Below are 16,152 nucleotides of genomic sequence, written 5' to 3'. Positions count from 1 at the left end.
CCTGGTTTGTTCTTGACTAAGTTTGCTAAGAATTTGAGCACCTTCTAAAAGTCTGTGATGTTGGTTGATGAACTAAATCTCTTATTTAAAAATGCAGATTTGATTCAGTGGTATATCATTTGAAACCTCATCATTCTAGGAATGGCCTTCACAATCGGGCACTAATTTGGCATAGCACATGTAAGAGAAGTATGCTTTAGTTTCATGTTTAAGTGGACTTCCATAATTGACAGCTTTTCTAAATTTATTTTTCTGGTTTTTTCAAGTGAAAGAAGTCATTGGCTTAGCAGTAGGCATGCATAATTCCTTTTTGGATTGTAGCAGTGATGGAGAGAGGTTTATTATAATGATGTAGGTATTAAACACTCCTCAAAGACATGCCTTTAATGCCTTCTGACATACCATAAGTAGTACAGTGTGTAGTGCAAGGATGAATAGTGGTGTAAGTTATAAGAACAATAAAAGTACTGCAACTGGTTTTAACACTTTATTAGAAATATTGTTATATTCTGTTTTGAGGAGAAAGTTGGAGAAATTATTCTCAAATGGCTTTCAGTAGGAAATATGCTTTAATGTTATTTGAGTGCATTGTGAGGTGGCCAGTTGTTTTATTTGTGCTCTGTCAAAATACTCTGCTAGACAGCAGATCAACCAGATCAGTTACTGGTGTTCCCACCTAAAGCTAGGTGGCTCTCTTTTTGTGTGGACTGTGATGTTTGTGCAGCTGCAGAGTGAGCCAGATAGGAAAAGCAACCTGTCATGAAAATAATCTTTTTTTTTTTTTTTCTGGGATGATTCTGATTTTTCAGCACAATCTAGTTGTACAGCTGCTGTGAACAGATCAGCAAACAAATGTGCTGGCATCCAAAAATGATTCTGTGGGAATAGGAACGAGAGTGAAGCAATGGGGGCAGGCAGCACTGCTGCTTTAAGTGCAACACCATCTGAAAATATTTGTTGAACTTCAGCCTTGATGCTAACCAAAACAATTTGCTTGCTTTCAGAAGAAAAATGAAATATTAAAATGCAGCTGTAACTGGTCCATCTTTTCAAGTATTTCAATCTTACAAGCACTGGTTGGTATCTTAATAGGATCTAATTGAACAGTATATTCAATACAGAATATTGGCACAAAAGCTAAAACACTGTTATAAATTCTGTGCATTGATAGGTGTTTCATGGACTACATCCAATTTATATATGAAAGACTGCAAATTAATTATTAGTGAGCAGAACTAGTACTTACTGAACTTGCAAGTATTGTGAAGTTTTTATATTCTTTTGAGCTCTGAGAAGGATACTGTATTCAGCAATTTCTTACAAATAACTGACCCTTTGAAGAAGGCTGTCCAGTTTTTTATGTTCAGAATAAATGTTCTTTGTGGATACCTGAGCCAGTAGATTGCTACTGTATTAGTTCAAGATCATTTTGTTATGCTTTGGACTGGGCTTTTCAAATACTTCACAGTTCAGATTTTAAGTATTCATGGTGTGTTCAGTTATGCATAAATGCTTTCTGTACTCTTTAAGTCTTATCTGGTATTAACTTAGCAAATAGGGTTTGGATCAATTAGTTAATGGTCTGTTCTTACAAAGTGCCCCTCCTACTGGCCTTCAGGTTTTCAAATGAATGAGTTTTACTGAAATCCACAAACCTGTTTCACTGAAATTGAAGAAGGAAGAAAATACAGGAGATGGGTGAGAACTAAAGTTAGAAATGGTTAATTTTAACTTTATTGATCTGTAGCATGCTTTCCTGTTTTCATTAGCAGAGGCTAATGTCAGCTTATGACTGATTAAAACTGGTTGTTTTTATTTAGTTAAAATGGGTTTATGGCTTTCTTAAAATGTCTTTCAGTGACAACAATATATTAATTTCACATTTCTTTTTTAAAAAATCATTTATCTTAAAGATGTGTGCTGGATTAATATGGCTTTTTATTCTAGTATTTGCTTTAAAAATGAAATTTTAAAAATGTAGAGTAGGTTCATTTGGATTTTCAGATTCTGGCCTTGTTTTTGAACTAAATATTTGTGTGAAGTATTGCACAGTTCAGGATGGAGGGGGAAGCTGCATTTATCTCTCCTGCATGTACATTGGAGCAAATACCTGCAATGTAGAAAAGAAGTTAAATTTTAGGAATTGTAAGAAAAACTTACATGTAGTCAGTAATTTATTTCAAGAAATATTTCTCTTTTTAAGAAATTGGCATTTCTCATAGAGCTGTTACTCTGAGAAGTTCTTAATAGACATGAAATACACAAATGCTGAACTTTTACAGCCTCACAGTGAGAATGCCTTCGTTTGGTAAGAATATTGCTTTGTCCTTATTTTCAGCACCCCTTGTCTCTCTGGGCTCTCTCTTGCCTTAGCTGCAGCACGTGTTTGGTGTGGAACTCAGAGCTGCCCATGAAATCATGCTAAGGCACTTCACTCTCTGTGGCATCCAAGCTGAGTAACTTAGAGGAGTCAAGATGTTTTTCACAGATGAGCAGAGCATTCTTCAGAGAAAAACTAGGATAAGAAAGTTGAACAACAAGGGAGTGAAACTGAAATTACTTGGGAAGGAGCGTGGGAAGGGAAGAAATCAGTGCATTTGTATTACAAATATTTCAGGTTATTAAAATTGCTGGGAGTAGACAAGAAAAAGGGTTAGGGGGAAGAAAGTTGGGCACTTAAAATATTCTAGTCAGCATTGTACACTGAAAAAATGCTGTACTATGTGGGCTGCAAATGCTGGAATAACAGATGTGGCTTTCATTTGAGTTTGAATTTTCTATGACCACGTTATTTGAATCCAAGTTTGTTGTTTTAAGTGCAGCCTAAGTCTTGAACTAGTTTTCTAGTCTCAGTGAAACAGTTGGTAAACAAAGATGTCCCCACAATCATGTTCATATTCCCGGCTTTAAAGCATAAAGTGCTATATAAGAACAGTTGAAATAGAAAACACTGTGGATAAATTTCAGAAATCCAAGGGAAATTGAATGGAAAAAAAACTTTTAAAAAGAAACAAAACCAAACCCAGCTCTGATCACAGGCGCCTTTGCTTAAGTAGCTGAAACACCCTAGGCAGACAGTGGTTTGCAGAGAGGTTTGCTGGGTTTCCCATGCAGAGAAGGCAAATGCTCACGCAGTGCCCAGGTGCTTTCACCTGCAGCCTGTGTGTGTGTGGATGTTCAATCAGTTCTCCATTTGCTGGGAATGATCTCTTGCACTGCTGTGTGGGGAGGGGATGAGGTGCCTTTCTGTAATGCCCTCTGGTGGGACACGCTTCTGCAAATGGACGCGTTCTAATTTTGGAGCTTGGCGTGGGGTGGGCTTGTCCCGCTGCCTGAGGTGTCGGGAAGGACTCTGTTCTTGTTGCAGCTCAGGGAAGTGCAGCAGGTGCTGGTGTTTCAGCTGTGCCCTTTACAGGTGCTGCAGTTCATTACTGACCCATGGCTTGGAGTTGTCACTCCCGGCTGCCCGGGATGGCGTTCCTGCCCCTCAGGAGCCGAGGAGGGGAGGCAGCAGGGTGAGTGAACAGAATTAGGCAAAGGCTGACAGCAGTAATAGGCAGAATCTTTTTCAACTTCGGTGTAGCCTTGTCCTCAGGCTGCCCTTGCATATTCTCTTGAAGGGATTTGAGAGTCTTAATGTTCCTATAATGAGATCAGCTATATACAATTTTGTGCCTCTGAAGTGTATAGAACTTGGACTTCAGCTTTCCAGTGTTATACACATATGAGTACTGCCTGACAGGTTAAACTTGACAGCTATTTCCAGTTGCTTAGAGAATAATGGAGCTCATTTTAAAAGAAAGAATTAATTCTTTCTGGTTGTTCTTTTGGAAACTTTTTATTATTGGCACATTTGGTTTTTAAGTATCTGTTCTGTAACAAGATTTGCAATGGAAGATACAGAATATTTTACAATAGAAGATCAGAAATAGCGGGCTAGGGTTATTTCTGTTTTAACTGAAAACAGACAAGTAATTGATGAAACCAGTAACTGGTTTGATACTGCTCAGCTCTTGTTTTTCAGCAATGAATCGCTGTCATAGGTTACAAGCTATTTTTACTACTAGGGCATAGAGAAAAGGTACCATTCAAAGCTAAACACCACAATTAGGGATGCATGACTAAAGTTTCCAAGTAATGTATTAGTAGTATTGTATGAGACAGTCACATGGAAAAGATCATGAGGTTGTGAAAAGGATTATGAGCATGCTTTGGTCATGAATTTCCTGGTAGAGATATTTCAGTCTGGATCATGCTTGTTTAAATGAGAATAATTTAACTTTTCTTGTTCTGATTGTATTACCATTATGTGGCAACAGGGGAGAAAAGGTGTCTTATCTTATCATATTAATATATGAAAAGAATATTTCAGTAAGTTTGGGGAATGAACTTGTACTGAACTACTTGAAAAAGTTTTATCACAGCCCTGAAATCAGTAACTGGAATGTAGGGGGTTGAACTGGAGATAAACTGTAGTTATTCCAGACTGATGATTGAACAGTTGCTTATAAAAATAAACCACTAATGTACAACAAGTAGCCATTGACCTATCTGAAATCCATGGAATCAATTTTGATGCAGATGCCTCCATTTGACAGATATTCATTCTTCTGGGCTTATATTTTCAAGCGGGACAGCAATGCAAAAGAGAATTTTGGTTTTTTTAAATTTTTTTTAAGTTTTTGAAGTTCCAATAAAAAGCGAATTTTCATATTTTGGATTTGTAGAGGTTAACAGGACAAAGGTTTTTCCCCAGTCTTCTGTGTTGACACACTTATTTGCCATAAAAAGTCTTTGGAAGGCAGTTCTTTTCTCTGCCAACCTGTTACTAGTATTGGAGCTTCCAACAGATTTTGAGTGTGTGTATGTGTGCAGTAATGTGGTTGCAAGTGTTTAATCACAAAAGAGCAGGCTGGTATTTTGGGAAAGTAATACGGACTTCAAATGTTTGTGGTTTGCTGCAGAGCACTCTCCTGGCTGGTTTTACAAAGCACATTTTAGCGAGCAGCTGTGGGGGACTTGGGAAGGACAACCCGATTTCTCCTGTCTCAATGTGAGTCAGTGGCACTTCAGGATGTGCTGGGCAGGTCACTGTCTGGGACTGTAGGGCCAGCAGCACTTGAGTCACGGTGCACATCAGGAAATAAAACCACTGGCACTGTTAAGAGCTTAAAGCACAGCTGGCCTTTTGCCCATCCCCTTATATCCTTGCATTTGCTGCAGTGTAAAATGGTGAATTGTTTTCAATTCTGAGCACAAGATGAGCTTTGGCAGTGTCTCCTCCATAACCTGGTGTTGAATTGCAAGTTTTTTACATGTAAGGCTAAATTAAAATCCACGTTGTCTCAATGATATAATTTCTAAAAATCAGCACTAACTGCTTTCAGTTTGACAGCTGTCAGCATTAACAGTATTTTTTGAGTTGCATAAGCAGGTGTTTTCCATATAACCCTGGTTAAAAATGGATGTCCATGTAGATCACCAATGTAAGTGAAAAGAACTAAAAATATGAACATTTAAGCAATTCATTGAAGTTGGTTAATGACAACTTATTTTTACATTGGTAATGGGCAATTTCAAAATAGGGAATTGTATGTTCATATAAGTGTATGTTCAGTGGAGGCACTTTAGCAGCAAAAAAGAGAACAAATGGTTTGTGGGTTTGCAGCAGTATTACCTGCCTGTCACCCCTGTGAACAGGACAATACAGCATTGTTATTTTAAAATAATATTCAGTATTTTGTAGCTTGTGTTTTATCAAGATTTTCAATATTATAGGTTATCATAAGTATAGATCTCTCTGAAAATATGCACAAAAATATTCTGATATGACTGACTATAAATGTTGTTAATCTTTTTCTTACCATTGCCTTCTGTAAGTATGGTTTGTAAAACCACATCTCTAAAATACACAGAATCATTCTTACTGTTGGATAAGAAAAGTACATTAATATGATTTCTGCAGTAAAAGTACAGCAATTGCTATTTTACTGCCAGTATGTAAAAAGTTGTGTGAGTGATTCAGTTGGCATAAGTACCAAACTGATATGCCATATAAATTGACATTGGGATTGCTTTTACAGCTAAGCACTTCCTTTTGTGTTTCTTGTAGGAAACAGAGATGAAGGTACACATGCACACAAAATTTTGCATCATTTGTTTGCTGACATTTATTTTTCATCAGTGCAATCATTGCCACGGAGATGGACATAACAGTGGTCCCAAAAAGGATCGTGTACACGACCATAATGACTATCAGATCTCAAATGAATCATACTTCCAGAATGGAGGAACAGAATCTATGCCCAGTAAATTTTCAACGTTGGAAGCAGAAAATGAACAAAAATACTACATTGAAAAGATTTTTGATCGCTACGGTGAAAATGGAAGATTATCCTTTTTTGGCCTGGAAAAACTGTTGATTAGCCTTGGTTTGGGAGAGGTAAAAGTAGTGATGATAAATCATGATGATATTGGCCATGATCATGTTTCTCACTTGTATGCTTTGGAAGTACAGGAAGGAAAGCATTTTCATCCTCGTAACCATGCCCACAGCCACTCAGATTCAGAAAACCAGACCACAGTTGGTGTGTCTGCAAAGAGAAATCACAGATGTGACGCTGAGAGAGACACAGCGGTGCCCTCGGTGAAGGAGGATGGCAAACACATTCATAACCAAAGCCGCCGTCACCACCACCACCACTCGCGCCCGCACCGGCACGAGCACAACGGCACGCGCCACTCGCGCAACGATTCCGTCAGTCACGGTGACCACGCGGAGCAGAGCCACGAGCCTTCCACAGAGACAAACACCACGCAGGATCAGCCAGAACGGAAACAGCGGAAACAGAAGAAGAAGCAGAAGAAAATCAGCGAGACGTCGGGAGACACTACGTGGGATTATGCTCCGGAGCACGATCCCGGTGACCAGTACGAGCACAATCGGGTTCACAAACATGACCACGTCCATGACGCCTCTCACTTGCACGTGCACCACCACGAGCACAGCAGTGAGCGCTCTGCCAGCCACGGGCACCAGGATGGCAGTGTGGGCAGTGCCGCCGGGCACCGCCACACCAGCAAGCGAGAGGCCTCGCACAAGCAGATCAGCGTGAGGAAACACGCTCTTCCTGCAGCACGTGGCCACAAGGATCATAGCGAAGACGAGCACAAGCATGAAGAGGTGAGTATGACATGGAGAGCTGGTAAGTTGACTCTCAGTGCTGTCACATCATAATTGAAGGTGCATACCCACAAGTAACGAGGATCGTGTTTGGGACCATAGTGCAATACAGGTAAGCAGAGTGACAGTTCTAGAGGTCACTGCCACAGTTCTGAGCTGATGAGTTGTCATTTCTGTGTGCCCATCACTTATCTTTTCCAGAGACCTATTGTCATGCTTATTTATCTGTATGCAGTTGATCCATAAAGCTTTCTGATATACCCTGCTTACAGGTGAGGTTCTTCCCTTCCCAATATTCTGGAAAAATGCCACCACGCACTCCTTATTTGGACTTCTTTCTGAATCTGAGGTCATTAACATTTTTGAAAACTGCACAGACGCTCTTTCCTAAAATACCTGCATCTTTTCTGCACACTTCTGATGTCTTTGTCCTAAGAGATTAAGAAGCAATTTCAGGTGTAGCTTCAGTAGCACTCTTCTCAGTAGAAGCTCTTCTCTTTTATCCTTCAGCATCCATTATTTCCGTCAGCACCATAAATCCCTTCCTCTTACAGTTAACTACAGATGCAGGACCTTGTCATAATTTTAAACTGGAAGGATGGAGAGAGTGCTGAGTTCAAGGTTTCAAACTGTATTAAAAAGAAACTCAAAACACAGAAGGTTGATAGGTAAACAGAAGTGTTGAAAAACCTATTTTGGATTTACAGCTTTCCACTCTTCACCTGTTGCTCTTTCTTCATTGCTTGTACTATGTAAAGAATATGGAGACTGCTTTTCATTGACATTTATCAGAAGTTATGTAGGTGTTGGGAGACTCGAGTTTGTGGTGCAGATATTTTTACTGTTTCTTTCTTTCCTAAACCACGTAGATCAGTTTAAAATATGTTTTAGCGCTGGTGGAACGTTGGGTCCAATGTTTCTGCTTTGTTTGTGTTCTCAGATAATACCCTGTATTTTCCATAAGTGAAAATAGATGCTTTTATATTTAATTTGTTTGTACAATTTGCTTGCAGTGCTTAAATGCCACACAGTTGCTACGGTACTATGGTCTGGAAGCCAGCTCTCTAATATCTCCTGAGCTCTTCGTGTACATGTGCCCTGCTTTGCTCTACCAGATTGAGAGAAGGCTTTGTATTGTACATTATGATGACCTGGAAGATTTTACAAGAAGTAAAAATGCTTCAATTGAGAATAAAGATAAAACAGGTGCATCAGGTAGGTATCTTTTTTAATTAGTGGGACTGAGCTGGTCCATATGTTTGTCTAAAAGTTGGAAAGTTGCAGTGTTACTTTGGCACTAAATTTCTTAATAAATTTGACCTGGACCTATTAATTCAGGAATAGAGAACAACACTTTCATCACAGTTCATTCACTGGAAAATAAGATTTTAGGTCTTACTATTTTTATGTTTTAGCAGTGATACGGGTCTGCAGAATTGACATGCCAAATTTTTGATGAACTTAAAAAAATAGACTTAAGGAAGTACTAGAGCATCTTAATTCCCATTTCTGACACTTCCCTTTTCTGACTATTTCTCTCTAAGCACATGAGAAGTGTTCCATCAAAATCCTCTTGTTTCCAGTTTTGATTTTTTTTGTGTGTGCCTTGAATAAAACTGAGTAAACTTCCTCCCATCACCATAGTTCTAAGTTAAAATATCTTTACTACCATTAAAGCAGTTACTTTAAAGGTAGAATCCATTGTTGTGATTTCATAACTGAAATCACTTTTTAAATACGTTTGCCACTGCTATCTTTCATAAATTATAATGGGACTGTTGATGTTTAGTTGCATTAAAATATAAAAATCTCAAAAATCTTGGTTATAATGTCTGTATTTTGAAAATGAAAGTATTAGTAATGTGAATATGGATTAGTGCATAGGTGCATATTAGCATCATTAGGAGTAAAGCTTGAAATAACTGCATTCTCATAGATGTTAATAACTGTTGGGGAGAACGCATTGCTGGTAATCTTTCTTAACAATTGCAGAGTCATTAGAATAATTGACTTATATCTCCTCTAGTGACACATCTGCTGTCTTGTTAGCTGTTCAGAGATTGCTGTAAAGCAGATACAGTGGGTGTTTTGTACAACAGCAATTGCTTTGTGGTGTGGTCTCAGTGTAGGAAGAGCTGACCCCTGCCTTATTACCAAGAGCATTGCTAGAGCAGCTCTAAGCATTTTCTGCCAATTAAAATGTTGAAACCCTATACAAAACTGTCATGTTGCACTTGCTTTGAACCAGTTTAATTAGGAAACTTCTACAGATGAGTGCTTCTTTTTAAAAGATTGCATTTTATTTCTCTGTAATGAGAAAGGGAGTTCATTAATAACTCAGCTTGAAGACCTTTAACTTTTTGAGAGACTTAATTTGCAAAATTAGTGAAGCTTATTGTGAACATTTAACATGTTTTATGGCATCTTATACCTTGAGTATAAACAACACCTTTGCCAGTTAGTTAAAAAAAATTGGGTTCTAACTCATTGATCTGGCTTTCAAACAGTAACCTGCAGAACAGGTCAGCTTGATTAGATTATGATAAATCATTCTGCATAACAATTTCCTGTATTCTCTTATATTAATTACATCAAGATTTCGGTTGATGTAATCATAATTGTCCCTTCTTATGTAAGGAAGTGAATCAAAAAATATCAAATCCTAACTGGAATGTGGGGGTTGTGGGAGGTGTAGGGCAAATGTCAGTCATAGAGTAACTTAAGCTATAGGTTGTAGGAGTGTACTGAAATGAAAGCATGTGCCCATCTGAGCTAATATAAACATTTTTAAATAGAAGTATTCACCAAAATTAGGAGGATGCAGTGACTTTTAAACATGAGCTTTCTGTGGTTGACTTTAGTTTTAGTTAAAGCTTTCAAACAATCTTAACAGGCCAGTATTGCTTCTGTTCATTGATACCAGCCTGTGAGGTTTCCATTACCTCTGCTACTGTGGTTTTCTAAAGAAAAATAATGTAATTAACAGCCAAAAACTTATGAAGCCATGTTGAGTTTTCTTCCTGTAATTCACAGATAGTTCTGTGACATCTTCTAATGGAGGATTCTCAAGGGCTTCCATAGAACTGAGCTTTCACAGTGTACCCTGCTGGAAGAGGGGCTTTGTCATCGCTGGGGCCCCTAAACAGCTGAAAAGGAAAGGCACACCCTGCTATGAATGAAGCCAATAGAAGTCACACAAGTAAACAGGGAGGGTTTTGTTTAAAGATGGAGATCACTTAGAGCTGTTGATTAGAAGTGTCTCAGATCAGGCACATGTTGTAATTCTGCCTGTGCAGATGCCAGTGCTCCTTGGAGCTCGATCTGAGGGAGGTGCAGATTCCATATTCTAATCTCATGTGCCTTATCTTAATCATGATGCCATGTTTAGGTCCTGTATCATCCATAGGAGTATTTCAACCCCTCAGAGGTGTATCTGCCAAACCTCCTGTGATAGGTGAAACTTTAGCCTTTCCATTTTTCTCCATGAAAGGCTGTTGATCGTCTAACCTGGCACTTAACACCAGAGTGTCCAGCTTGGGGGCAGTGTCCTGCCCAGTGGCTGTGTCATTTTTATCTGGGCTGCTTGTGCCTGCGTGCTTGGTTGGGCATTGAGGGACAGCTCCACATATGCTGGATTTTCAGCAGAGCCTGTCAGTCCAGGGTACATGGCTAAAGTGCTGTGGGGATCAGTCAAGGCTGTGGCAGTATTTTAGTCATCGGGGTCCTGCCTCAACTTTAGACCTACTTTTGTATTCCTGTTTTCCAACACCAGTTTTTCAGTTCCTCGTCTGACTGCAGACTTTGCCCTGTCACCAGTTCTCTTTTGCTCTGTCTCAGTTCTCATGTCTGTCAGTGCACACCTCATACTGTCTAAAGCTTTTTGCAGTCATCTTCTCCCAGTGGATGTAGTCTTGCACCCCTTGCATTTCAGTTGGATTGTTTGCTTTTATGCAATGTTGTGGAATGACAGCCACAGACTTAGTAAGAATAGATATCCCAAAATAAAATTTAAAGCAGCAGATGTTGTAAGCTTTGGTGTTGAACCAGATGGAGACTACAGCAGCCACACTTCAATTGGCAAAGTCGCCTAAATCTGCTCCACAGTGGGTTTGGCACAGAGTTCTTGCGGTGTTTCACCCTGATGCTGACGCTGAGCAGCTACAACATATTTGTTCCTCTTTTCTTGTCCTCTCACCTATACTTTGCCCCATTTTCCAAGATGTTTTCTCCTACTTGTGGACCCTCACAGATGCAAGGAAAGTCACATTGTGCTCTGAAATGTGGAAATGTTAGTGATTCTGAGTCAGGAGTTGTAACTTACATTAAAGTTGGCAAATTGTGGTAGACATTTTTGATTAAAAGTTGAGCTAGGAAAAACCCTGTGGAAGAAAATCAAAGCCTTTGTGCTAAAACTTAAAGAAAATATTTTATTACAGTGAGATGCTGACTGAAAGAGCTCTGTCTCTTTGTTTATAGGATCTGTTTCTTCTGTAATTCTTTCTTTCCAATGTCATGTAGAAATTTTCACATCTTCCCTTATTAATAGGAATATGTTGGGTGTACCACATCCCATTATCTCTTCTAATGGTAACAGTAGAGATTCTCAGAAAAAATAAATGTTGCTATTTGGTGGTAGCAAGTTGCTTTCAGCTTTTCAAGCTCTTATTGTAGCATTTGATTTTAGAGTTCCTCTGCCAAAGGTTGAGTCTTCTCGTGAAGAAGTGTATGTTTCGAAGCACAAGGTGAAATAAATAGTGCCAAACTAAACATGTGACTCCAAATGGGGAGAAATACAGAATCCAGAAAAATTTTGCATGAGAACCGTATTAAAAGCAACTGTTACATACACAATAGCGTTTGTAGAGCCCTAGTAAGTTAAGTAGCAGAGGTGGTTTTGTTCCAGTATGGAACCTTTTGCTCTTTGTTTCATGAAGGGCTACAAAGCTAAGCCTGGAGCTAACAATCAGGAAGAATTGCTGGGCTCTTTTTAGCTAATTGTCTTCTGATATCTCAATATATTATACTGTGCTGTGAATAAACCTGTGTATTTTTGGTTTTGCTGTGGACTTCAGTACTGCCTTTATATTTTTCAACAGCTTTTGAGTGAACAATCACACATCTTAGGTTAAACAAAAGTCACCTTCTTAAGAGATAGTTGAAAGTCATTAATCAGCCTTAAAAAGTTTTCCAGGTGTTGTTCTGATAACCTTTCTGTGTTCATTTCTTCCCACAGCCTGGTTTTGTGGTATCATCTCTATCACCGTCATTAGCCTGCTTTCCTTGCTAGGTGTGATCTTGGTTCCCATCATTAACCAATGGTGCTTCAAATTTCTTCTAACTTTCTTGGTAGCTCTGGCTGTAGGAACAATGAGTGGAGATGCACTGCTCCATCTCTTGCCACATGTAAGTATGATTTCCTTACCTTTTTATTCTTAATTGTAAATAAGTCCAGAATTTTCAAGGAATTGTTTGATAGTGTCGATAAAGAAATGTTCTGACGCACCTTTAGATTGACTTGATTGTGAGGGACACCAGCAGTGTTGGAGACTTTCTGCTGACAGAAAGGAAGGAAATGTGTTTTTCTAAAAAAAAAAGGAGGGGAAAAGTAGTTGTGTATTCATTGTTGAACTGATGTCACACTATTGTAAAATACTCATGAGCCCAACAACAGGAGTATTTTAAAATTAGCAGTATTGCTGTCTCTTGTTTACTGATAGTTGTGTATCAGTACCACCTAAAAGTATTTCCTGGGGATTAACCTGCCTGGTTACTAGATTTGAAATTAACCTCTAATGTACTGAATCAAGCAATTGCCCAGGGAAGGTAAGCAGCTTTTAATTCATGATGGTGTACTGTAATTCTTAAAAGGGGAAATGTTTTCTAAATGTTTGTTGCCTCAGTTGTTTAGCACAAAGACGAATATTTACATGTTCTTTGTGTAAATGTGTAATTCTAATACACATTTTTGGTCATGGTTTTAGGGGTTTTTTTTTAAGTTCATATTTCAGATCAGAATTTAGGCTGTAATTGACTGTGATAGTTAAAAAGGTCATAAGGCTTGGTTGCTCATGAGAGGGTAAGAATGGTAATTCCATGTGACATTTCTGAGTGTTAGTCTCATCTTCAGCATCGTGAGAGAAAAGCTGAAGCTACATTATCTACCCCCTCAAAAAAAAAATTCACAGAGGAAATTTTTTTACTGATTAGGGTAATGAATAGTCTATTGAAAAACTTATGTGGTAAAATATGTTAGTGTGAAGAAAAACCAAGAAACGGTGGGGGTTCATGTTATTTTTTCTGGCCCAGTGCCATTTCAGTGTCCTGGTTGCCCCAGTGGTGTCACTGTTGTCTCTCCTGCCAGTCCCACGGAGGCCACAACCACAGCCACCACCATGGCCAAGGCCACGTGCACGAGCACAGGCGCTCCCACCGGCACGGCCACGCGCACGCGGCGCACACTGAGGGCTTTCTGGAGGAAAACGATCCCGTGCTCAAAGGGCTCTTGGCACTTGGAGGCATTTATGTTCTCTTCATCATTGAGCATTGTATAAGAATGTACAAACATTACAATAAACAAAAGGTAGGTATTGAAATGGTTTGCTGTTTAAAAATATGTTACCTAAAGCTGTTTTGTGAGTGCTGAGGAATTGTGTTTACTCCGTGAAGAAGTGCTGCTGCTGCTGCTCTGTATTCTGTCTGATGATATGTGAGGGATACATTTCCTAAAGAAGTTGCTTTTCTCAACAAGGTAACTTGGGGAAAACGGTGTAGGAATCTGAGGGAGGAAGCTGCAGCTTTCTGGCTGCTACATTTGGAGGCAGATCTAAGTAAAAGAGTTTGCAGCTCTTCTTCTAAACCTCCCTGGCTTTTTTTTTCAAAAGCAGGAGAAAGCATTGTAATATATAGGAAAGGTCTGGTCGTAGACCCAGCAACTGTCAGACAGTTGACAAGAAATTTAGCAGTATGCTTTTACCTAACAATGCCAGTGTAACAGAAGTATCCAGGTTTTCCACAGCAGAAAAATGTTAAAATTTTCAGACAACCTGCTTTATGTAAGTTGCCAGTCAAATTTTAACTTGTTTCTCAAAAAATTACTGGATTTTTAGTGTTGGGGCATTCTGTATTTATGATAGGGGTATAAAAGGAGAGCAGATACCCTGGGGAGTGTGAGTGTGCATGGAAATTCAGTTTTAGCCTTTGCCTTTGTTATTCAACTTCGAGGAGAAAATTATTTTGGTAAAACTCCAACTTGCTTCTTCCAAAATGACTGTGAAAGCTTTTCAGCTTCTCTGTTTTCATGTTAGACTTGCTGTCTGAGCTGGACATGCAGGCAGCAAAAGATTTTCTGTATTGGAGGAGACATTTCTCAGATCTTCTCATAAAAGGACAAAAACTGTTACATGGGGCATGTCTTCTTTGAGATTAATTAAATAATTAAATCTCCTAGGCTGCTTTTGCAAATCCTTGGTGTCTGCTGTATGAGCTATAGAAAAGCTTGCTGCTTTCTTAAAGGGAAATACAAGGAAGTTACAGGAATGAAAACAAAAAAACAAAGTTGAACAAATTAGAGGAGCTGTTCTTGCTGCATGCTTGCTTTCTTGAACAAATTTAATAGCTGCACAGAAGTATTCCTGGGCTGTGAGAGCAATCCTTGTCAGAATATCCCCTCTTACTCTAAAGTGAAATATATTTCTGTGTGTGTGTTTGGGAGTGAGATTCCATGGTAAGTAGCTAAGTGTCCCGCTGGGATAGGGATTGTTGCTGAGCCTTATAAAGATCAATATTCTGAAGTAACATATCTCTGTCATACATGTTAAGAGAGAAGAGATTTAGAAGAGATTTTTGGACAGCATTTCAGTTCCTGTTATTTCCATCAGTGTCCTTTTATAAACCAGAAGTTACCTCTTTTCTGTTGCAGAGTAAGCAGAAATGGTGCAAAAAAAACCAGACTGAAGAATCACCAATTGGAAGGAAACTTTCTGATCACAAATTAAATAACAGACCAGATGCTGACTGGCTTCAGCTGAAACCCCTTGCAGGTAGGCAGTTGCTGTCAGAATTCTCTCTGATTGGGAGATCCAGAGTAGGAGCACTTTACTGGGGCATGGTGTGTAGCATGTAACCTCTTGTACAGGTTTGCTGCTATTATGCAAATCATTGTTAATAAAACTTAATAGGCTTTTCCCTATTAAATCTTACTTTTATTTTGTTTTCCTTAGACCTGAGGGCTCTCTGAACATTTCCTAATATGCCATAGAGATGGTTCTCAGACTTCTGAAGCAGTTGTGTTTTGGGTGGCTGTGGGTCTTCAGGAGTTTGTTTGTTTGTTTGTTTGTTTTCAGGGTGTGTTTTGGTTAAGCTGTGCCTGACTAGCTCAGCCCTGGCAAAAATTAGATGAAAAATGAACACCCACACAATGAATGGGGATATCTGTTCCACTTTGAAGATTCCAGCATCTGACCAGTTACATATAAACAAAATCTGTTTCTTTCCATAAATACAACCAAGTATCCTGAATAATCCTCAAGTATCCAAAATAACTTTTGCACACTGTTCTGTCATGACAGCCCGTGAATCCTCATGCTGTGTGTACCCAGAAGAAATGCTCTATCCCCCTTCTCACAGGGGGAGAGAAGGGCAAGGGCTTCACTTCATAACCTTCCAGTTCTGCTGCCTGTGTGGCTGCAGAATTAATTTGTTGATGAAAAACCTATACAAATTTGTATTTGTGCAAATTAGGTTTATTTCATTTGATTTGTAGAAGGGAGTGTTAGGGCTGCAGCCTTCTCCACTCAAACAGTCTCAGATGGGATTTGGGGCACTGGCATAGATCGTGGCAAGTCTTTCAGCAGTGCAGGCGTTGGAACATTTGAAGTGTCCACATGACAGTGGAGGCTGAGCTGTGACCTGTGTGGGCATGTGCAGGCAGAGCCAGATAGGGTTCCTGAGCCATTCAGATCCCATCTAGA

At 39.2% G+C, this 16,152-nt stretch overlaps 1 protein-coding gene across 6 annotated transcripts in view; it reads left to right on the top strand.

The window, feature by feature from the left end:
- SLC39A10 (solute carrier family 39 member 10) overlaps positions 1-16,152 on the top strand; it is a 50,887-nt gene that overhangs the window by 25,318 nt on the left and 9,417 nt on the right. For 5 of the 6 annotated variants that reach the window (XM_058839707.1, XM_058839711.1, XM_058839708.1 and 2 more), the window contains 5 exons: positions 6,113-7,183; positions 8,197-8,398; positions 12,417-12,586; positions 13,545-13,763; positions 15,102-15,222. In XM_058839707.1, coding sequence (XP_058695690.1) covers positions 6,122-7,183; positions 8,197-8,398; positions 12,417-12,586; positions 13,545-13,763; positions 15,102-15,222 — 1,774 coding nt within the window. In that variant the 5' untranslated portion in view covers positions 6,113-6,121. Of the gene's footprint in view, positions 1-5,034; positions 5,054-6,112; positions 7,184-8,196; positions 8,399-12,416; positions 12,587-13,544; positions 13,764-15,101; positions 15,223-16,152 lie in introns of those variants that run through there. The other variant, XM_058839709.1, reaches the window with a different exon arrangement.

This window comes from Poecile atricapillus, chromosome 5 (genome assembly GCF_030490865.1).
Source record: "Poecile atricapillus isolate bPoeAtr1 chromosome 5, bPoeAtr1.hap1, whole genome shotgun sequence".
Classification (NCBI taxonomy): domain Eukaryota; kingdom Metazoa; phylum Chordata; class Aves; order Passeriformes; family Paridae; genus Poecile; species Poecile atricapillus.
This window is presented reverse-complemented; position numbering and strand designations above follow the sequence as displayed.